Genomic DNA, 24,559 nt, shown 5'->3' on the forward strand with positions numbered 1-24,559 from the left:
CGATGACTCCTGTCCCTGGAGGACTAATGTTAGAAACGTCTAGTAATCTTAATCAGTGAGGAGGTGCTAAGAGTTCCCTTTTGTGTCAGTTTAACCTTACTCTGTTCTTGTATTTGCAGATGAAGCTGGAGGTGCTTCCTGTATTTTACTGGTCTTGCTGTGCGTAGCAACGGTGTTCCTCAGTGTTGGAGGAACTGCGTTATACTGCACTTTTGGTGACGTGGAGTCGCCTGTTTGTACGGACTTTGCAGACAACGTGGACTTCTATTATACTAAAGTACTGCAGGGAATGGCAGAACTGAAACACTGGATCTACCTCTCCTAGCAGCGTTCAAGAGGGACGGGCATGCTGGCTGTGAGAATCAAAGAGTGAAACTTTCTAGACAGCTTTTGTTTCAGGAGTTCTGTGACCATATGTCCCCTTCCCCCAGTGAGGAACCACGGGCGTCAGAAACAGCTGCTTTAAATGGCAATCCAGAGGAACTCTTAGAACAATCCACGTAATGAGGCAAATATCGATCTGAACATTGTGGATGGAAGGAGTGACCTTTGGCAAGCATGTGCATCTCCTCCACGCTGCTTCCTAGTGTAGTGAGCTGCGCTGAGCGGAATGAAACAGGGCCGTGTCGGAGCCACACCATTTCTAGCTTCCTTGTCAAGCTAATGGTTAAAGGACACTTTGGTTTACATTTGTTAGTCCAAAGACATTGCTTCCAGCCATCACGCAATAAGTTTGTGTATAATCAAAACAAGTTACCTTATGGTTTCAATGTTTTTTTTTAAGTTAGCTTTGGGAGCTATGTAATTTAGGCTTTGTACATTATTTCCAGATTCTGTTCTCCATTTGTAAAATGGGTGTGTGTGTGTATGTGTCTGTGCACGCATGCGCATGCATGTGTGTTTCAGACAGTTAGCATAAGCAAATACCCAAGGTAGAATAACTCACATTATCTTTATTCTTTTAACTTGTCTATAGATGTGCAGGCACAAATCTTTGAAGAAGGCTTAACTGTGGAACAGATGAATTGTAGAAATCTTGGCCCTGAAATGAGAAACTGTGACAGTTAACTAGCAAGAAATTAATCACAGACCTAGCGGTAAAATTTAAGAGCTCTCTCAGAGTCTTAGGCAACCAGTTTCATCATGGATTCAGTGCTTGCTGAAGTGTGATGAATGCTGGACTCAATTCAGCAAACATTTATTGAGCATCTATTATGATCTGAGAATCTAAGAACCAGAATACAAAGATAAACAAGATATTAGTTCCTGTTCTAGATGTTTTAATTCTGGTCTTATGTAAAATAAATTAATACTTTGGCAAATGAAATTAAATCACCATGTATGATTCAGTATTAACAGATCGCGCATTCAGACGTTTGAGTGTGCATTCATATCATGGGCTTGATTTAGACCTATTATGGGGTCATTAAGATAAAATTCAGTCATATCTTAAATAGGCAGATGTCTGATTTTTGTTTAGATCTGTCAGTTAGATGGCATTTCCTTTTCTAAGGTACAGTGATCTAACATGTAGGAAGCCTTGCTATGGCTTTTTATATCATAGGCAGCATTTTAAAAGAAACAAAACATGAATTATAGTTTTTTAGCAAGTGATCATTATTTCATGTTTTTCTGTCGGGATCATTTGAAAGAAAAAGGGAGAAATTACTCTCTAGTTGTTACTGGCTGGTACAGTACCTCCCTTTATGTTTCTGCTTATTTATTTAGATTATATGAATTTTAAAGGGTTTTTATATAAGTTGAAAGTGTGTTGTTGAGCATGCATTTGGTTATCCCAATGCTAGATATTTAATTACTATGTACTTATTAGTGTTTTGACTTTCTATAATTTCAATTCAATGTGTTTTTAGGCTTGTTTATTTTTAAATTGATGTTTTATTTTCATTTATAATCCTGTTTGTCTTGTCTCCATCATATCACCACAAACTGTAATATTTTCAAGGATTATAGATCAAAGATATTTATTTAGAAGTGTACAAGATACTGAAATTTAGATTCCTTATACTTAAGGCTGATTTTATTAGAAGATTATTTTAATGTTCTATTATAAATTTTAAGAATTTGTATTCAAATTGTATGTAAAATATGTAAAATGTTGATGGTACTATCTTACATGGTTCTTTAAAAGACACTCATAAAGTCTACTGTGAGGGGCATCCCCATCATAGACAGACCTCTTCTGTTTTACCCTCATGATTTCTAGTGACAGGAATTCGATGATGCTAATTTCTGCCAGTTTTATGTCAAGATAAGTCAAAATTTACCTCCCTCCTGTTCACCTCTTTCAGGTCATTATCAAAGTCCTAAATAATCTGTAGTGTCATATTTGCCTCTGGGCCGCCAAGGCCACTACTTCTGAAACTGAAGATTTCCTGGGAACTGTCACACTAAGTTGAAAGGATTTGAGATAATACGTTGGTACTCGAGGGCCCAGTGAGTCTCAGAAAAGTCATATGTGTCCTCACCACTTCCCAGGAAAGGTGGGGTGAGCTCAGGAGCATACTGATGTCTGGACTTAAAATAGGCATGAAATCTCAACTAGAAAAATTAGGGCATCTTAAAAAAATGTAATATTTATTGCATGAATTGGGGTAATTCCATCTGGTGATGAAACAATTGTTATCTCACACGTAAAAAATTCATCCAGTTTTACTATAATGTAATTTTTTCTGTCATTTGAAAGTACGGACAACTATTTGTGACTAATCTTCCTTAAGAACTGTATTTGAGGGTAACAGATCAAGCTTGTAATTTAAAATCTACACCAACAAGGTGTCTCAGAGTTTGTTGAACCCTGGGGTGCTGAGAAAAACTGCTTGAAAGTGAAAGTAAAGTACTTTCAGAAGTTGGTCTGGTCCCACAAGTATGTGGCCATCTATTTTGGGAAGTCTCATATATCCCTACATAAAGGCATCTCTGCTTCTAAAACACCTCTCCTATCTGCCTGATGTGGTAAATGGAATTTGCTCTAAAAATTCATTCCTTTAGATTTAAAAATCAAAATCCTCTGGGAGGTTTATTTTATTGAGCTGTGAATTTGTGCATTATGCTGAGAGGACTTGAAATTTGAAGGGAGGCTTTATTTTGAAAGGACAGATGTGAACTGGGTCTTACTGGAGTGGCAAGAGGATATGGGGTGGGTGTGGCGGGGTGGAGAAGGTGTAGGAATTGAGAAGTGAGAGAGGGAAGGTGGGAAAAGAACAAAGTCCTTTAGCTATCAACGTGTTTTACTGAAGCTGGCTTTGTAGCGTTTATTCCCAATTCAGAGAGAGACCGAATTTCTGTCTTCCCACTGACATGACCTGTATATCTTCATTTCTGTGCACTCAGTGAATATTAACTCCCTCTTGTATATTTCTTTATACAGTGTTACTAGTGTTTTCACGTTTATTCATTTGATGCTTAGATCAGTAAACACACATCCGTCAAGTCCAGGTCTTGTTAACTCCCAAATCCAGGATACTTTCCATTCTCTCATGTTGCCTCCATCCTCAAAAAGAGTAAGAGTGATCTAGAGTTTATGGCAAAAATTCTAGTGCCATCTGCTATTTTAACAACTCCAAAGATAAACGTTTATTGATCCTCATGGACTAACCCTGTAAAAGCTACAGTGAGTTCAAAATTTCCTTAAGGAATTCTAGTATGATTTAAATCTCCCTAGGTTTAGCCACTGAGAGAAAAGGTATGGGAATCTATGGACATCTCTTCTCCCTGGTTCTAAGAAGAGTTACTCCTAAACTCGACCTTTTGTTTGTTGCCCTGGGATCCATGCAGAACCACGGGCAGTGTTTATCGCTTTCTGTACCTTCACAAACATTTGAATGCCTGCAGTGTACCTAGCACTGAGCTGGGTACTGGGGCTCCAGAAACAAGAAATGGTACCAGCTTAAAGAAGTTAGCATCTAGTGAGGTAAATGTATTTGTGAAGGGGGAGTAAAAATGAAGAGATCGAGGATTGTGCTATCCGTGGGGGTGGAGACTTGAGCTCATTCTTTCCTAGCAGGTGTCATGCACTATTAGGAATAGAAGTAAAATTCTATCTAGGCCAGCTGCATAGCAACTTGATAGACAGGAATCTTTTCTCACAGTCAAAGTTCTAGTAATAATTACTTTTCACTTCTAGTTAGCATTTGTGGCATTAATAGCTGGTGGGCTTTCCAACAGTGGAAGGCTTCTCAGCAAACTGAGTCTAAATAGCCCTGAATAGCACAATTGAAAACCTTGTCACAAAGCTCCAGGTCAAGATGCTTCCTCGGTAGATTCTGTCAAGCATTTTAGTACGAAATAATACCCATCCTACAAAACAGTCTTTCAGAAAGGAGAGTATACTTGCCAATTCATTTCATGAGGCCGATATTACTCCAATAGCAAAACCAGACAAAGACAGTAAGAAAAGATAACTAGAGACCACTAACATTCATGAACTTAAACACAACAATCCTTAGCAAATATTAGTAGATCCAATCTAACAATATACAAAAAGGGTAATACACCATCATGACCAAGTGAAATTTATCCTAGGAATACAGTGTTGGTTTAAAATTCAAAAGTCACTCACGTAATTCACCATTTTAACAAAAGAAAAAAAAAATCCATATTATCAGACCAATAAATGGGTAAAATTCATACACTATTCATGATAAAACTCTCAGCAAACTAGGACAGGAAGTGAACTTTCTCAACTTGATCAAAGGCATTTCTGAAAAATCCACAGCTAATAAATACTTAATGGAGAAAGACCACTTTCTTCCTAAGGTCAGGAACAAGGCAAGAATGTCTCCTCTGACAACTTCTATTCAATATTGCACTGGATGTCTTATAGCAAGAAAAAGAGTAAAGGGCACACCGATTAGAAGGGAAGAAATAAAACTTTTTGCAAATGACATGATTGTTTATACAGAAAATCCTAAGGAACCTATAAAATGCTATTAGAATAAGTGAGTTTGCCAAGGTCACAGGATGCAAGGTCAATATAGAAGAAATCAATAGTACTTCTGTGTAGAAGCAATGAATAACTGGAACATGAAATTAAAAATCATGACTAAATAAAAGTTCGTTTCACTTACGATTGCATCGGAAACATGATATGCTTACAAATTTAACAAAATATGTGCAAAATCTGTACAATGAAATCTATAAAACATTGCTGAGAGAATGAAAAGAAGACCAAAATAAATGGAGAGATGTAATCTGTTCATGGATTAGAAGACTCAATATTAACATGTCAGTTCTCCTCCAGTTGATCCATAGGCCTGACACAATCCCAATCAAAATTCTAGCAGTTTTTAGAAATTAACAAGCTGATTTTAAAATTCGTGTGGAGATGCAAGTGACCTAGAAGATAGCCAGTGAAATTGTTAGAAAGAATAAAATTGCATGACTTACACTTCTTGATTTCAAGACTGAATGCTACAATAATCAAACTGTGGTGTGGAGAAAGGATAGTCCAGAAATAGTTCCACGTGTATGTGTTCAAACGATCTTCTACAAAGGTGCCAAGAAGTTCAGTGGGGGAGAGGGAAGTCTTCAACAAATAGTGCTGGAACAACTGCATATCCCATTGGGAATAAGAGAAACCTAGACCTTTACCTCACACAAGACATTAAAACGACTTGAAATAAATGGATCTAAATGTAAAAGATAAAACTTCTAAAAGAAAACAGGAGAAAATCTTTGCAACCTTTGGGTAAACAAAGATTTCTTAGAACACAAAAAAAAACATAAAAAAATTAACCATACTTTAAAAATGTGCTCTTTGAGCAAGATGGTTAGGAAAATGAAAAGGCAAGCTGAAGATTGGGGGAAAATATTCACAATACATTTATCTGGTAAAAAGCCTTGTATTCAGAATATGTAAAGATCTCACACAAGTCAGTATTATGACAACCCAGTCAAAAAACTTTGAACACCCTTTACAAAAGAAAATACACAAATGGCTACATGAAAAGATGCTGCATGTCGTTAATTGTCAAGAAAATGTGAATTAGAATAAAGATACCACCACACACCTGTTAGAATGACTAAAATTTTAAAAACTGACACTACCTCCAGGAATTCAAGGGTGTTTCAGCATAAGAAAATCAATGTAATACATCCCATTAATAGAAAAAGGGGAAAAACTACATAATTATCTCAACTCATACAGAAAAGGCATTTGACAAAATCCAACATTCTTTCACAATAAAAACCCTCAATAAACTAGTAATAGAAGGGAACTTCCTTAACATGATAAAGGACAATTATGAAAAACTCACAGGTAATATGGTTAAAGTCTGGAAGCTTTCCTTCTAAGGTCAGGAACAAGACAAGGATGCTATTTTCACCACTGCTATTCAACATTGTACTGGAGATCCTAGCCAAAATTAGACAAAAAAAAAAAAAAAAAAAAAAAAAAAAAAGGCGTCCAAGTTGGAAAAGAAGTAAAACTATTTGCAGATGACTATATATATAGTATACATAATATAAATAGATAGTAATCTCTATATAAATTATATAATCCCAAAGAAGCCACCAGAAAGCTACCAGAGCTAATAAATGAATTCAGCAAAGTTCACAGTACAAGGTCAACAAACAAAAGTCTGCTGTGTTTCTAAACACTAGCAGTTAACATTCTGTAAATGAAATTAAGGGGGCAATTTCATTTACAATAGAATCTGGAAGAATAAAATACCTAGGAATAAATTTAACCAAGGAGGAGAAAACTTGGACACTGAAAACTACAAACATTGCTGAAAGAAATTAAAGAATATCTAAATAAATGGAAAGCTATCTTGTGTTCATGGATAGGAAGATAATATTGTTAAGATGTCAATATTACCCAAAGTGATCAACAGATTCAACACAATCCCTATCAAAATTCCAACAGCCTTTTTAATTTTTTTGCGGAAGTGGAAAAGCCAATTATCAAATTTATATGGCATTGCAGGGGACCCAAATAGCCAAAACAGTCTTGAAAAAAGAAAGAGAAAACTGGAAGACTTACATTTTCCAATTTCAAAACTTACTACATAGCTGCAGTAATCAAAACTGTGATACTGGCATAAGGATAGACAGATAGACCAATGAAATAGAATTGAGAGTCTAGGCTGAAATGGTACAGCTTGTATGTTGCTCTCCAGTTGATTTTTTTTTTTGGCCAGTTGAAATGGGGGGTTTTTAATTTTTTTTTAATTATTTTTTTAGCATTTTTTAAATTCAGATTATGATAGCAACCTTGTGAAATTACAGTTGTACATCATTATTCACCAGTTGATTTTTGATGAGGGAGTCAGATTCATTCAATGGGGAAACAATACTCTCTTCAACAGATGGTTCTGGGACAACTGCATTTCCACATGCAAAAGAATGAAACTGGACCCCTGCCTCACACCATATAAAAAAAATTAACACAAAATGGATTGATGGCCTAAATATGAGTGAAATCCATTAAACTCTTAGAAGAAAAGGTAAGAGTAAAGCTTCATGACTGGATTTGGCAGTGGATTCTTAGTTATGACACCATAAGCACAAGCAGCAAAAGAAGAAATGGATAAATTGGACTTCCATCAGAACTATTTAAAAATTTGTGCATCAAAGGAAATTATCAATAAAACGAAAAGACAACCCACAGAATGGAAAAAAATATTTGCAAATCAAATATCCATAAGGGTTTAATATCCAGAACTTCTACAATTCAAAAAAGAAAAACAACCCAATTAATCCAATGGCCAATAAATACATGAAAAGATGCTTAACATCATTGATCATTAGAGAAATGCAAATCAAAACCACAATAAAATGAATGAAATGATTCATACTACAATGTGGATGAACCTTGAAAACATTATGCTATGTGTAATAAGCCAGACACTAAAGAACAAATATTGTGTGATTTCATTTATATGAAATATCTATCATAGGCAAATTCAAAGAGACAGAAAGTAGAACAATGGTTACCAGGGGGTGAGGGAAGAGGGAAATGGAGAGTTATTGCTTAATTGTTACAATATTTCAGTTTGGGGTGATGAGAAACTTTTGAAAATAGACGCTAGTGGTGATAGTTGCAAAATATTGTGAGTGTACTTAATGCCACTGACTTGTACACTTAAAAATGGCTAAAATGGCAAATTTTATGTTTTACACACAAAAAGACTGACACTACAAATGTTGGTGAGGATTGGAACAAATTCTCATACACAACTAGTGGGAATACAAAATTGTACAACCACTTTGGAAAATAGCTTGGCAGTTTCTTATAAAGTTAAGTACACATCTACTGCATGACCCAGCAATTCCACACCTAGATTCTTACCTAAGAGAGATGAAAATGTGTACACGTGAAAACTTTTACACTAATGTTCATGGCAGCTTTATCCATAATGGCCAAAAAATGGAAATACCCCGATGTCCATCAGTAAGACAGTAGAGTACTATTCAGCAATAAAAAAGAACAAGCTTACGGATCCACAAGGCACATCGATGAATCTCTAATTATTCTGAGTGAAAGAAGCCAGCAACAAGAGTACATATTGTATGTTTCCATTTATATAAAATTTTAGAAAACATAAGCTAATCCATAGTGATAGAAACAGATCAGTGGATCCTTGAGAGGCAAAGGATAGTAGGAGGATGGACTGAGAAGGTCACGGGGCAACTTCTGAGATTGATAGAAGTGTTATGTATCTTGATTATGGTCATAATTTCATGGGTATATACACTTTTCAAAATGCATTGAGTTGTACACTTTACATAGATGCAGTTATGTACATGAATTATACCTCAATAAAATTATTTAAAAAAATAAGTTCAGTTTGTGGCTTCCTGGCATCTCAAGGTATTATGAGAGGCAAGGGATTCCCTACTGTCTATCAAAATACCCTATTCCCTTTCACTGTTGTTGCTTAATTGGGTTACACAAAAATGTTTAGTGACCTCCAGCTGCCACCCCTCATTTGTACAAGACCTAACTACTCAGTGAGCGACTTATAAAGCGTTACAATAAGGTCACTAGTTCAAAATGCCTTGATTTCATTCCTAATCCTGTTCGTAGCTTTTAGATTCCTCTAGTTCCTTCTGAAATATTGAGATGGTGATTTAAAACTATGCTTTTTTCTACTCAATGCAGCAGTCCAAATTCCAAACCCAATCTAATTATAGATATTCTGTAAGGACAACCCGATCTCTCTCTGGCCGGAATGCATTGATCAAAAGTGAGGTTTTGTAATTTTATTGCTTTTCTTAATTGCCTTGGATCAAGGGTCAGGAAGGAGATATGCACTTAGGGAGCAGAGAAGGCTCACATCATTCATCAGAATGACGACAGCCCATAAATAGCTGGTTCTTATTTTCCAAGTACAAGATTGGGGGTGGACAAGATCGTACAAACTAAAAAAAGAAGAAAAAAATCCCTGCCTAAGCTTCTGGTCTGGATAGGAGCTTGGTCCAAAAGTGACTGTAAATGTAGGCAATCTGCCTTTTTTTTTCCATTTCATTTTTTTTATAGGAAAAACTGAATCATTGGGACAGAAATAGTAGTTTGGTCAACCCTGGAGAAGAGACTCAAGAAATGGGATAGTTTAGTGGTACGTGAGAGCCAAAGAAGGAAAGCAGTGCCTAGAGTTGGAACCTCAATGATTAATGAGATCACGTTAACTGGACGTTCAGCCTCCTCTCTGGGCTCTAGCTTCCTCATCTGTATAATCTTTAAGATAACTTCAAACTTTAAAATCCTCTGATTCTTTGAATATCCAAAAGAATTCTATCTTCCATCGTTGAGAAAAGATAAGTTGGATATCTGTATTTTGTGGGTAGATGCAATAGTTGGATTAGGTTGGATGGGGATTCTTTGAAGCTGTACGTGGGGATAAGAAGTGGAATACACTAACTGACCCATAGACTTGGAGCACCCAGTGGGCCCAAAGCTCCTTCTGAGGAAGAGACTGCCACAGGTGGTTCTTTCTCCATAGGTTGCTATGCTTTCTGTTATGTCATCCTGCAACCCTGCCCCATTGATTAGATTGGGGGATCTGTGCCATAGCCTGATGCATTCCTTGAAACCCGAACATAGGGGAGGACAGTGATCTGGACAAGGATGGGTTCTTTGCAGAGTTCTTAGTCTCCAAAATAACACAGAATCAGGAGTTTTGGTAAATAGTACCCACGCGAGCAGGTCCTCTCTCAGATCATTCAAATTTGAGGTGCAGAGTCTGCATTGAGTTCCAGCAATAGGAAGGAGCAGAAGTTCAGCAGGTGTCAGGGAGACACCTAGGCCTGGAGTCCCACAAACGGCAGAGCCTCTAGAGAGCTGGAAAGTCTGGCTCTTGAGAGTCACCGAGACCCATATCCAAACAACTTTACAGTTGCAGAAGGCCTGGCGCTGGGAGAATATCCTTTATTACAAGTGCTCCTTATATGAGGTGACATGGGAAAGGGTCTATTCCCTGCAAACCAAGAGAGGCCAGTTATGCAACATATCTCATGTGTAAGCATTGCTTGCCTGTTTAAAATCATGTTCTTTTAGAGTTATTAGGCCATGTAGACACTGTCTAATTTGCTCTGTTGTGTCAGAAATGAAGCTGGGATTCTGGGAGTTTCAGTGACTTCCTTAAGGTCAAGATCTACAGAGCTAATGAAAGGTTTTCCACTTCCAAAGGAGAAGTTGGAAATATCCATAGAGCGTTTCTTCTGGGGTTGCCACTGCATCCTCCTCCTACTGCTGTTTTGTTACCTAAACTTTGTACATTAGATCACTGTTACTCTGGGTCTTACAGATGGAAAAGAAGCAGAGGCAGTTACTCCATATCTGCAAGCCACAGGCACTGGGGCAGTTGCGGCTACTGGTGTGCAGCCATCCTGTGCTTGTGTGAGTGCTCTGGGGAATCCCGTAGGAAGGCAGAGAGCTTCCCCGGCAGATCCTATGCACACACTCGGTGAAAAGGGATGCCAGATAAAAGACAGCATGTCCGGTTGAGACATACTAAAAAATTACTTGTTTATCTGAAATTCAAATTTAACTAGGCATCCTACATTTTTCTTGCTGAATCTTGGAATCCTATCAGTGCCACAGTGTGGTACGGTCGCTGAGGACCAGAGGGAGAGGCTCATCATGGTGAGAGAAGCAGAGAGGATAGACACAAGGAGCTCTGCGGAGCAGCATTCAGCCCCCATTTCTGGATTCCTATGCATCTGCGGTGTCTCGGGTCTGCAAACAGAAGACGTGACATCAGCACAGCTGGGAGATTGATGGGTCTGCAAAGAGACAGAACATGGCCAGAATTTGTTGGCATTGGTGGTACTCAAAACTCTGAGTACGGAGAATTTAAACTGTTTAATCTTTCACAAAGGTGAGAATTTAATCAAAGCTTAGAATGTAAGGCAAAGAATTAATTTAGTACTTCACCTGAAGTGAAAATTCTTCCCATTGGGGATCTGTTTGTCCTGTAGTGCCCATCACACTGAATGATCCAAATTCACACAATTGTGTTTTACTCCTGGTTTTAAGATAGCTGATAACACAAATATGAGATATGGCTTATAATACTTATTTTATTTTAGCTCTTCGGTCCTCTTGTTTTCATTCAGGCTTTGTTCCAGATGTAAGATTGCTGGCTGCATCTAGCTGACACTAAATTATTCATTTCCTCCTCTCACGAAAAAAGATGGCTTTTTCCTTTGGTGTATTCCTAGACTTAGCTTTCCATTGCTACTGCTTTTCACCAACATCTCTGAGCCTCTCTCCCTGTTGTTTTTACTTGGTGAGACCAGCTTCTCATGATGAGAGCTTTGGTCTTCTCTGTCTGACCTTTTCTTCAGGACAGCAAACCCCATTTTCTGTTAAAAATGATTACTCATAAATAGAAGTGCATTAGTATTAGCTGTGGCCAAAATCCATCTGTTCTCTTCCCTTCTACGCAGTGATAAATTGGCAAAAGGGCAGGAAGAGAAAGGTCGGGGAGCAGGTGAGGCCAGGCCCTGCAGAGCCACAGCCGGTGTGCACAGATGCTGGGCTCCGGTGCAGAGGGAGCTTCTGTGCGCGCCAGGGAGGACCCTCCCCAGAGCCCCTTGGCCACCAGAGATTCTAATACAGGACACAAGAAATGCTGTGTTTGCCTACATGTCTGCAAAGCATCCTGGATTTGTCAGAGGAAAAAGCAAGTAAGAATAGAGGAAAAAGCAATAAAAGATAATAGGATTTTAGAAAGCATGCATATTAATGAATGTGTGTGTACGTTTTTTTTTTTCCCATCTAGCTAGTTACTACTCAGTCTAGCAAGGCATAAACACTTAAGGGATCAGTAATTAAATAACAATAAATGCTAATAGAAAACATTGAAATGGCAAAAGAATAAAAATCACAAAATGCAGACCTGAGAGAGAAGGTCTGGGGAGAGATGAGAGATACCCGTTTGCAAAAGCCTTGGTACAGAACGGGTTCACATAGCCACCAGGACTTTGCCCAGCGCCTGCATTTCCCTACCCAGGAGGCCCACAGGCAGTTCTCCTGGGGAGCCTTCCACAGCAACCTTTCTGTGACGTCACACGCCAGTGCTGTCTTAGCTACACGAGCGGAATGCACAGTCCCCGACCGTGTTAGTTCTGGAGTGGCTTATGGGATGCGGACCCCTCCTTGTCCGCCCCTCCTTAACCATACCAGGTCCAGTTCTAATGGCATTGCTTTTCCCCTACATTATTTTCAATAGGATATTTTGGTTCTTCTGTGGAATACTATGGTAAAAATGAAAAGAAAATTTTTCTTATTCCAGTAAGGACAAATGGGGACAAGTCAGGAGCCTCAGAAAATCTCAATAGGAGAGAAACTCCAGTTTTCAATTCCTGGATGCCTATCTGAGATTTCAGCTCTTGCCTCACATAGTTACAAGGAGGAATGCTTTGTGGGGACACCAATCTGAGCTAAGGCCTCTTGGAAGCACATGGCCCGATGGAGGAGGGACTGCGAGCTGCGGCTGGGAATTGCTGACATGAATTACTGCTGCGTATTCCAAAAGTCCGCTGAACCAATGGGGAGCCAGGCGCTGGAGAGAGGGTCTGTCGTCTTCCTCACAACGTTTCTAAATCTACAGATGGCGATGAGGAAGTGGTGCGCTTATTTTTCATATTTTCTGATAAGGTGCCAACAGAACTGACTTGCCATTTTAATGTATGTCATCTTTCCTGCAGTCACTGAGTGGCCTCGGACGGCTGTGGTTGATCACTGGGGGCGAGCTGGACCCTCGCCCTTGAACAAAGTGCAGGGCCAGCGTCCTGGAGCCCGACTTCCTTACATTAACCACCCTTGGGAGGGCTGACCCCAGGGCAGTGGAGGGTTCTGCAGCACCCTTCTGAGGTGGGGAGGCGCTGGCACCCAGCCAGCTTCCAAGGTGGACCCCTGCTGGAGGGATGGAGAACAGGAAAGAAGAGGCTTGGAACAGACAGAATTCTCACCCCGAGGCACACAGGCGAACCTGGCTTGCATCCGTAGAACTCCCTGCCAATCAGAGCTTGACTCCCCTCTCTTCTCCACCAATCAAAGCTTGCACCACCTCCCCACCAGTTAAGGCCTTGCACACTGCAAGCTCCCCTACCAATCAGAGACAGGCTCCCCTCTCCTCTCCACCAGTCAGGGCTTGTGCTACCTCAAACTCAATTCCTCTGCCAATCGGAGCCAAGCTACCCACAGCTGCAGATAAAGAAAGAATGGCCTTGTCATCGAAGCCTGCATGCGTTCACTGCGTCCTCCAGCTTGGTCGTAAATCTCTTCGTGGAAACCTGGGCCTGCGGGTCTTTGTTGCTGTGTTCTTGTTGTTTAGAGGAGAGAGGAGGAGAAGAGTGAAGAGAGGGGAGAGCAGGGCAGGGTAGGGAAATCTTTAGGATTTAAATTTAGTAGGGTTGTTTTGTTTTTTAAGGATCCCTTTGTGAAGAGAGAGGCAAGTGGGAGGCGCCCTCCCTTCCTGCAGATGCGCCTTCAAGCATGCTGTGTCAGGAGGCCCCGGGTTCTCCGGGCTTTGCCTCCCCAGCATGATCTGCGCTCTGGGCCACATGCGCAACTATCACATTCCTCTGGTTTTCTCCTTCCAGCCCTTTGGGTTGATGTTGTTTGGGAGTGCTTGTTTTGGCTCCGATCCTACTTCTGCAGGAACATCGTCTTTCACACTCTCTTTTCCCCCCATACAGATTAATGGAGCGCCCTCCACACAGCTGACCACTTCATTGGTCAATAAGGGTCTGAAACATCACAGGAATAAACTGAAAACATGCGGCTTTAACTCAGATGTTCGTGGGACTCCTGACATTGCAGGTAAAGAAAATTGTTCCTAGTCTCATTCAGTGAGTGGAATTTATTTCCCTTTGAAATGCAAATTTCTTATTTAAAAAAGTCAGTCTGGTGTAGTTCTCCATTCAAAGGCCCCAAGTCATTGCCTAATAATATTCTTGTGCAAATGGAGTTTTATTTTGGGAGAGCTTGATCAGGACAAGGGGAGAACCATGTATAGGTTACAAACATAAAGAAAAAAAATTAAGGAAATAAGTCTTACAGCTGCTTTGACCTCCGGGACCTCTGTCCAGGCTGACATCTGCACATGTGAAGAATTAAGGGATTTAGTGGATGGTCATCAAAAGCCAATAGTGATATATGACTCCTTATGCTAATGACACAATTCAGGCTGCATTAATAAAAATTTACTTTATAAAACCAGAATTGTGTGGTGAACACATTGATGTGCTGCCAGAACCCCCTGCAAGGAAGGACTTGGCCTCAGCTGCTGGGGGTGCTATGGCGAGATTACTGGGACCTGGTTCCTGTTCCGGTTAGGGTATAGTAATTCCTGGGGATAGTCACTCAAGATAGCTCTGTGAGTTTGCTTCATCAATAAGCTCTGCGGTAAGCTCACGTTGTTTTTCCTCAAATAAGAGGTTCCAAAGACTAGACCTTGGCTGAGGGCTTGCTCTCCTGCATACAGGTTATAGGCTGCATGAATTGCCTCAGCTTCTGACAGCTGCATCTCAAGACGACACCCCTACCCAGAGCAGCCCACATCCAATGATGGATCAAGCCAGGGTATGGAGACTTGGCCATCTCAGCCCAAATTAGGACCACTCTGGAAAGGCTTCTGGCTCCAGAGATCCCTATGGGTTGGCCAAAGCTGTACGTGAGCTGTGCCGCAGCTCCACTTTTCCCTCTGCCCACGTTTGCTTTGGGCGCCTCTCTTCCACAAGTGTTGGTCTCAAGGACACTGCTGTATAAACATCCTGCACGCTAAACGCCACTTCAGAGTCCACTTTCCAGGGAACCCAGCCTACAGAGAAATGGTGCCAGTTCTCTGCTCTGTGCTAGTTATACCACACTTGCAGAGCTGCCTTCAGAGTTTGGGTAGAGATTCTGTTCAATCTACAAAGCTTTCTATTAGACAAAGCTGCCTGAAATGACATAGGCATCCTGTGAAGGGGAGGAGATCCTCAAAGAGGAGATGTTCAAAGAAAAACAGACTATTGGAAAGATGAGGGATGTGCAAAGGGGTGAAATCAAGAATGCTAAGGGTGGATGGGCTGGATGTCCTCCAGGGTCCCTTCCTGCATCAAGACCTTATTATCTGTATTAGTTTGCTAGAGTTGCCATAACAAGATACCACAGCCTAGGTGGTTTAAACAACAGAAATGTATTTTCTCACAGTTCTGGATGTGAGAAGTCCAAGATCAAGGTCTCAGCAGCTTTGGTTTCTTCTGAGGCCTCTCTCCTAAGTTTGCAGATGACTGCTTTTCTTCCTGTCTTCAGATAGTCGTCCCTCTGTGTCTGTTTGTGTCCTAATTTCCTCTTCTTATAAGGACACTACTCATAATGGATTAGAGCCCACCCATATGACCTCCTTTTACCTTAATTACCTCTTTAAAGGCCCCATCTCCAAATACAGTCACATTCTGAGGTGCTGGGAGTTAGGACTTCAACATACGAATTTTGAGGGGGCCACAATTCCGCACATAACAGTATCCCAAGGTTTTATTGTGTCCCAGATGTATAGCACTGTTTAGCACACGTTCAGCCCAGTGTTATTATAAAAGATCAAATTCAGTATTTAACTACAGAAGCCAGAGTTAGCCAAGGTTATGTTTGAAGGAGCAATCATACAGTTACAGATTTTTAACTGCCAAGTAAGTACCCAGTTAGTGGCCTCTTAAAATAGTGCTGTCTTCCTGAGTCTAGTAGCTATGAATATCATTATATGCACTCAACTTAATCCAGGTAATCCTAATGTTGGCCAGGGTAGTCAGAGCACACACACATATTTACACAAAGGTGTGTTCACACACAAACATGGACTCCATACCCAAGAGACAAAGGGGGTTTCTAGAGATAATGGGATAACTGAGTTTTCTGGGGATACTATCCGAGTACAGAAAGAAAAAGGTTACTACAGAAAGAAAAGAAACTTTACCTCTTGTATTCACTGAGTATTCATTTATTCATCCATTCAAACAATATCCATTTGAGTTCCAATTTACATGGAAAACATTGTGCTAATGGATTTGGGAAAAACCACCTTGTAAAAATCAAAATCCCACCCCCAGAGGAAAGCTTTGGTAAGACAAGCTGTGCTGCAGTAATGACGATGCCATAAAGCGTGGGCTTTTTGTCCTCACAAGGACTGGGCTCAAGGTCCAGCTCCATCCTGTGTCAGCTGGGTGACCTTTGGCAAGTCACTCAACCTCTCTAAGTGTCAGTTTCCTCATTTGTGCAGTGAGGGTAATCATGACACTTACCCTCCAGTTAGATTGCAGCCCTTAAGCAGCCTCCTATGTAGAAATCCTTGAGTTGGCTCATACACTGTGAAAATTAAAAGAGGCTGTGCATGCAACATGCTTTCTCAGGCACATGCCCAGTAAATGCTAATCAGTAAGTATCATAAAGGTAGAGTGACCAAGTCATCCCGCCTCCCACCCCCTACTTTCCGGAACACCCCTTAGTGCCAGACAAACCTACTAAGGATGTCAAAGGATGTTATGTGTAAGTGACGTGAGGATTCAGAGGGAGAAAGTGCCAGTTTTAATTTGTTTAAGAATGAGGAATGGCTTTGTGAAAGGTAAAAGATTTAATCTGGTCCCTGAAGCATGGCAAATCCAAGCGGAAAGAATGACATAGACAAAGAAATGCAGATCAGGAAGAGTAAGGCATATTTATATAATGGGTAAGTGCCCCCCATCAGGATGGAAAGTGGGAATCTTTGCTGGGGTGCAGTGGAAGTTAAGGTAAGGAGGGAAGATTGGAGCTAAAATCCAAAGCATTCATATTAGATAGGCTGAGGAGGTTGAAGTTGGTACTCTGCAGCAGTGAGGAGCTACTGAAAAGTTTTAAGCTGATCAGGGAGACGATCAGAAGTGCTTGAAGGAGATGGCTCAGGTAACAGCCTTCAGTAACCCTTGGGAGTGTGGGCTGAAGTGGAGCAGGGAGAGGTTAGGGGAAGGAGGCCAGTACAGAAGAGGCTGATGAAATTGTCCAGAGGAGAGAGGATGAGGACCCGAGCTCAGGCAGTGGCCTTGAGGCCGGCAAGAGGGCTGCAGATGAGCAGACACAGCAGGAAGATGTTCCCCTGTGGGGTTTGGCAGACAATTGGCAGCAGAGACCAAGAGCAGAAAACGAATCAAATATATCCTGGCCACTGTGCCGCAAACAGAAGTAGAGAGACGAGGAAGAGGGCAACTTTGAAGAATCTGACATCAGAGTTGTTGACAGGAATTGTTGAGGTGGCCAGACACCTGGAAGGAGGGTTGTTCAGCAGATGTGGAAATTGTCAGGTCTCAGGATTGGGTCCCTGGCTAGAGATATGGACTTGGGAGCCAGTCCCAGAGATGTGGGCCCCACAGTGGGACAGAGGTGGAGACTGCTGTGGGGGAGGGCACGGGGGTGTATGTAGTCAGAGCAGGGATGTAGAGGGTGAAGGAAAAGCCAGAGACTGAAGAGAGGACACACGCTTATCATTCATTCACCCACACAGATGTGGGGTGTATTGAAGTCTGCCTTAACAGTCCCGAAGCTCAAGCTCACTGTGGGAGGCTGACGGTGGAGAGCCCACTAGAGGGCCGTGGGGGCCCAGGGCAGGATGTCTACGCTCAGGGCTCCAGGCCACGTGGAGCAGAGAGCCTCAAGAGGTCAACAAATAAAACAAATCAAGAGACAAGGAGAACCAGCACTGAAAAAGAGTTTTCGATTAAGGAGACTGTGAGATTAGAAGTCAGATTACAAGAGATAAAGAAAAAAACAGTTGGTGGAAATATAGGGACAAAAGTAGATTAGCAGCTATTTTTTAAAATGATAATATCCACTTTGGGCAGGAGGTCGTGAGGGGGTGCTCAGAAAGGCAAACACGCAGCTGGGGGAAGATGAAGTTGTGCAAATCTTCTGGGTAATAATTTGATAAAATATCAAAAGACTTAAAAATGTTCATATACCCCTGACCTGGTAATGATACTTCTAGGAATTTATTCCAATGAATAATGAAATATTTATGATATTTATGATGGTGGAAAGTAGAAAACATTAAATATCTAATAAAGATTGGTTAAATACAACCATTTAGAGAGAATACTATGCAATTATTAAAATATATATTTAGAAGCATCATATGACAAAATATCCATAAATGGGAAATTATAAAACAGTAAGTACAACATACCAACAGTTTTATGAATATATATATTGTACACACACACACGCACACGAGTTTAGGCATTGAAAGATCTGTTAATGAATTTAAAAGTGGTTGTCTCATGGTAGTGGAATAATAGGTAATTTTTTTCCTTCTTATGCTTTTTTCGTATTTTCCAAATTTCTCCAATAAACAAATGATACTTTTTAAACAGTAAAAAAATAAGGTTTGGGTTCGAAAAGAAAGAGGAGGTACCTGGAGGGAATAGCAGAGTCAGGAGAAGTGTGGGAATGAGAGAAGGTGTGTGGGGCAAAGGGATTGAGGGTGAAGGGTGGGGAGAAGGGAGGGAAAGAGACCAAGGGTCCAGGAGGAGGCAGAGAAGAGAGGTGAGGGCAAGGGGACAGAGAGGAAAGATCAGAAGATGCCTGAGGTCGTTCTGAGTGACCAAGACCTCCTCCACCAAGTGAGTGACTGGACAGGTCACTGGCAGGGAAAGGAAGTCAGTGGAATGTGGGGAGTCCACCAGAGATGGCTCAGAGGACCATCAAAGACCCCTCGAACCCCTAAAAAAGCATGTAGACCCAGTTGTGCAAATTTATGATCTGAGTCTAGTCCCTGGAGAAAGGTCACCTCCCCAGGGAGTACCCTTGGTCTGAGAATCTCACCCACTTGTCAATCAGCCCAGGAAGCTCATTAATTGGCATTTTAAACTGGACAAAGGCTCATTGTCCTTTCCATCTAAACCACTTCGAGCAGATCTTGTTTTCGTTCATGAGATGTCATCTCTCATAAATTCTGCCTTCTGCTGAGGCTGGGCATCTCAAGAGAGGGTCTCCGCTTGGTCTAGCTTGGCGTAGAGACAGGGACTGCTTCCCACGCCAGGAGTTCAGAACTAGAACAAAAGTGTGGCCTGGCCCCCAAACTGCAGCGGCCACCACTTTCCAGCACTGCCCTGTGTGGCCAGCCGTCGTTTCTCTCCAGGAGGAGCAAACACCCAGGAGTAAGCCCTCAGACTGTCTTGGCCGCGGGCCCAGGCCCTGCTTCCCGGCCCCCTCATTTCCTAAACTTCACAGTTGGCATGAGGACTATTTAGCTAATACTTCACAGTTTGGGGATATTCTTTCTTTTACTCATTTACTCAAATATTATTATAATATACCCAGCACTTTGGGCCTTCAGAGATCTGTAAGATGGAAAGTCCCCGTTATAGAGTTGACAAGTAGGCTTCTTCGGTCTCCAGTGTGGAAATGAGTTCCCCATTCCAGCTCTGTCGCTTCTGCCTCCTACACCACATCTCCCAGAGTCACCTCTTCCAGTGCACACCACCGAGGATGCGTTCCTCTGCCGAGCCCAGGTCAGTAAGTCGAGTTGCCCTCATGTGACAATAGATGACATGGATTTTGTGAGAGCTTTGCAAGGCAATTCTGGAATGAGACCCAGTGAGCCCACCACAACTCTGGTATATAGGACCTACCATCTGCAGTGAATACTGGACTAGACTGTGTGTCCCCAGCACCTAGCCTGGGCTACTTCAATTCATGTTGGTTGAATGAATAAATGATTCAATAAATATATGCCTGTGTGCACCTGGCTCACACTATCTTGCATTGTCATTTATTTTTCTCTGTCTCCTCAACTAAATTAGAAGTTTCTTGGGGTCTGGGAACCTGGCTGTTTCACTTTTGTAACCGGCTATCTGCTTCCCAGTGGATGTTTATTAATAATCATGACAGTCTTTCTGGGGTTAAGGAACTCTAAGATAGAGACCTTTCAAGGAAATAGGCGCCAGCTCCATTTCCCAAGGCAGCATCTCCTCTCTCCCCTCTTGATCCTCACACCCCTGCAGGCATCCTCAGATGTTACCCCTACAAGCTTGGGGTCCCCAGAGGGCCCTTCTCCAGGACCATCTGCTGGGATAGGTGTAATGAGCCTCCCTAACCACTAGAGAGCGAGCTTAACTTGAAACAGAGATGACTAATGGGTAGGATGACCTATAATTTATCAGACAAACCAGCATGCTTTGGAGCTGGTATAATTATACCAGGATGGATGTAAACAGGATTGTCCCAGGCAAACTGGGACATATGATCATCCCCCTGCTATGGGTCTAAGGGTTTGGAAGAGAGAAAATGGATGTTTTGAGGGAGATGGAAACCTGAAGTCTGTGACTAGGGTGGTTCATTTGCCCAGGAGTGACCTCTGGGGGCCTTCCAAATAGCTCACAATTGCCTGGGTCTGAAAGAAGAGGAAGGCTGCCGTCTGTAAATAGTGAACGTGTGGAATAGCTTTTCCCGAGGAATTCACGATCTTCATGTTTACCCTCTCACCTCTCCTCAGGGCGTTCCTGGCAGGGAAGCAAGGCCTTGCGCTTAGGGGGTTTGTAAGGTTTCACGCTGTACGGATGTAAACCCTGGAGCTCCTCTGGGGAACAGTACAATGCAGCAAAGAGCGTCCGAGTCTCCAGACGATGGCTCAGAAGAAGTCTGTGTAAACATTGCCTCTCGTGTACCAGTACGGGCTGTGCCCATGAGCGTTGGCCATCGTGAGCGGGTTGGGAGCTCTACCCGAGTTCTCTCCATGCAGTGACTCACTCGCACAGGTGTGGGCTCCAGGCTGCTCACTGCGCGCAGTGCACAGCCCAGGAACAGAAGGAACCCTCGCTGGGCCAAAGGGCCACTGCCCATCTGAGTGCATGACACCAGCAGGGATCTGGGCTCAGTGTTTGCAGCCTGACTTCTCACCCCATGGAAGAAGACCCCTTAGAAGCTCCGAGTGACCCCGTTGAGGGCTGTGTGGTGAGCAGAAGGTCTTTGACCTACTACAAATAGAACAGAGACTGAGGAAACAAACTGTTTTTTAACTTTAAAAAATTTCATGTTTAAACAACTTTGGACAAAGTCATAAGCAAAAATACCCCCTTACCTCACCACAGAAATGTTTTACATATCTCCACAGCCTCGTTTAGCATATTTTTAAAAATTGAGGTATAATTCACATATAAAATTCACCATTTTAAAGTGTACGGTTTGGTGGTTTTTATTTAGTATATTTATTTAGTCTTATGCATAAATTTTTTCCCCATGGTTATAACCACAGTATATACACATTTTTCTGCTCTGTTTTCTTCATTTTGCTTAATTTCATCCTCATGTTTCCATGTTTCCATATAGTTGTCACATTTATCATTTAAATCAGGGAGATAATCGCCTATCATGTCAATAGACCATCAATTACATAACAATTCTCTATCCATTGGACAATTGGGCTTTCTACTTTTAAAATTATTATAATTAATCATTAATTTATAGTAATATTAATTATTATCAATATAACATATGTATAATAATTATTATAATATAAATAATTGTTAAATATATAATATAATACTTTAATATAATTATCAATTCTAACAATTAATATTACCATAAGCATTATTGTACAGATAAATATTTATCTTGAATTATTTCCTTAGGAATATATTATATTCAGAGGTATTGGATCACTGAATAAAGGGATGTGATTATTTTAAGTTTCTTTTATTATTTTCCTCCAGAAAGTCTGAACCCCTGCAATAAACTGAAGGAAACAGCCACGTTTTCACGTCTGTGTTCAATATCTGACCAGCACTGGGTTTCATCATCTTACTTATTTTTGCCAGTAGGTACAAAATGGTACAATGAAGTAATTTTAATTCATATCTTTAATTACCAGGGAGGATGCACTTTCGAGCACAATGATTCCAAGCATCCAAGAATTGTCCTCTGTGCTAGAATTGCTCTCACCACATCACACTACTGCTCAGAAGCCACCTCCAGCAGCTTATTTCCATTTGATTCAAATCTAAACATAGCACGTAAAAGGTGCTCAATACCTATTTGTAGTTTTATGCCTTCTAAATCGAAATCGAAATCTAAGTAAATATTTCCCCAACTGGGAGTCATTGCTTTAGGTATTGTGCTACTTATGGATTTATTGACTCTCAGGTCCCAGTTAGTCACCCTTTTGGACTGCTGTGTGAAAATGGATCTGGGCCTTTAAATAGTTCTTCCTGTGGAGCTGGCCCTGAAGTGCTGTCAATAGAGGGCGCTAGAGAGACATTTCAGAAGGAAAAGAGGTCTATTGGCTTCCTGGTTCCAGGGGGCTCTCTCGGCAGGTTCCTGCAGCTGTGGGGTCCTCTCGTACCCGGCTCCAACAGTGCTCACTGCTGCTCCAGCACCCACTTCCCGCTGTCACAGCAGATAGCATCTCCCCTGCCCCATCCCGGGAACTCCCCCACCCCACCCTGTGCAGTCTTATAGCAGAGTCCCTCTAGTGATCAACAGAACTCCCTGTGAGCAGCTTTCCTCCACGCCTCAGAGGGCAGATTCCCACAAACTCCCACGGCACGGCTCCACAATACCTTCTCTACTAGTCAGCAAGTCGCAGCTGCACAGTCTGGGTCTCAGCCCGGATGGAGTGAGGACTCTCCCTTGGTGCTGTCTCTCGCCCTATGGGTGGTGGCTGGTCCTTATATTTGTTATTTCTATATTCGTTAGAGATCTCTTTATTTCCTACTGGCCAGTCCCTCATCACTGTAATCCTCTGTTATAGTTAATAACTCTTTTTCGTTATTGAGATAAAATGGACATATAACATTATATTCATTTCAGGTGTACAGCATAATGGTTCAATATTTGTATACATTACAAAATGATCACCACAATAAGTCTTGTTAACATCTGTCACCTTACATAGTTACAAAAAACTTTTTTTTCTTGTGATGAAAACTTTTAAGATCTACTCTCTTAGCAACTTTCAAATATATAGTACAGTATTGTTAACTATAATCACCACGCTGTACATTACATCTCCGGGACCTATTTATTTCATAACTGGAAGTTTGTACCTTTTGACTTCCTTCACCATTTGCCCATCACCCACCTCTGGCAACCACCCATCTGTTCTCTGTATCTGTTAATAACTCATGAAGAGTTACTATAAAATTAAATTTTCCCTGTTCATATTACTATGTGATTTCTCTCTCCTGATTGGACCCAGACAGACGTAAGTATGCTCCCGTAGAAGGAACAACGTATTCAGCTGCCATCTGCACACATGCCTCTGGGAGAATTAGTTTTGCAGATCCTTTACAACACCTGGCTACCCTGTTGAACAATTTTGGGGAAGTTGTTGATCAGGGAGTAGCCCTTCCCCACTCTGCGTACATGACTTTGTGAGGGGTCCTCCTTTGCCTCATCTCAGGACTCCAATGGTCCCTTTTCACATACCTCCTTCATGGCAATTGGCCCAGGAGCAGACAACTCCAAGCTGAGCCGCTCAAACCCAACTGGGATTTTTTCATTCTGAAGCCAATGTGTCTCCCTTGAACTGAAATTGAAAGAATGTGAGGATGTGACTTCAGAACGCCAGTAGTCACACCCCATGCCAAGGAGGAGCCTTAGAGTGTGAGGTCCATCCACAGAGGGACACCGAGACGAGAAGGGGCGAAACAGAGAGAGACTCCTAATGCCACCTTTGAGTCTCCGAATATTTTCAGGGGTCCTTTCCAACTATGTAAGCAATATATTTAATATAACATTATAATATATAATTTACTATATTATTAAATATTATAATAATATTTAATATAATAATATTTCTTACCTAACCTAGGTTGACAGGTTTCTGCCTTTAGCAACTGAAAAGAGACCTAACGTAACATTTTATAGACTTCGCCAGAACCAATTCTTGATGCATTATTAGGTTCTGTGTAGCCAGAGAAGAGAAACAAACATTTCCAAACTAGGCAAGGGGGAAACTCAGAGGCCTGTTCATCTAGGTTCAAGACAGTTTCTATTTTTAAAAAGCTCACATCAGAGTAACTTCAGGTTCTCTTCTCAAAGCTGAGCACTCAGATTTGACACCTCTGCTGGTTTCCATGGCTA

At 41.4% G+C, this 24,559-nt stretch overlaps 1 protein-coding gene and 2 long non-coding RNA genes across 4 annotated transcripts in view; 2 read left to right on the forward strand and 1 right to left on the reverse strand.

Moving 5' to 3' along the window:
- The window catches only part of CNST (consortin, connexin sorting protein), a 114,240-nt gene extending 111,289 nt beyond the window's left edge, over nt 1-2,951 (forward strand). For both annotated transcript variants that reach the window (XM_070255583.1, XM_070255584.1), the window contains one exon: nt 120-2,951. In XM_070255583.1, coding sequence (XP_070111684.1) covers nt 120-325 — 206 coding nt within the window. In that variant the 3' untranslated portion in view covers nt 326-2,951. The remainder of the gene's footprint in view (nt 1-119) is intronic.
- On the reverse strand, nt 1,084-12,472 carry LOC138921470 (uncharacterized). Its single transcript, XR_011434077.1, has 2 exons — nt 12,366-12,472; nt 1,084-6,373 (listed from the first exon to the last, which is right to left on the reverse strand). It is a non-coding gene; the product is annotated as an uncharacterized lncRNA (long non-coding RNA).
- A 106-nt stretch (nt 12,473-12,578) lies between these two features.
- Nucleotides 12,579-14,689, forward strand: LOC138921469 (uncharacterized). The gene is made up of 2 exons (XR_011434076.1): nt 12,579-13,096; nt 14,170-14,689. It is a non-coding gene; the product is annotated as an uncharacterized lncRNA (long non-coding RNA).
- The last annotated feature ends 9,870 nt before the right edge of the window (nt 14,690-24,559 follow it).

This window comes from Equus caballus, chromosome 30, assembly GCF_041296265.1.
Source record: "Equus caballus isolate H_3958 breed thoroughbred chromosome 30, TB-T2T, whole genome shotgun sequence".
NCBI classification, from domain to species: domain Eukaryota; kingdom Metazoa; phylum Chordata; class Mammalia; order Perissodactyla; family Equidae; genus Equus; species Equus caballus.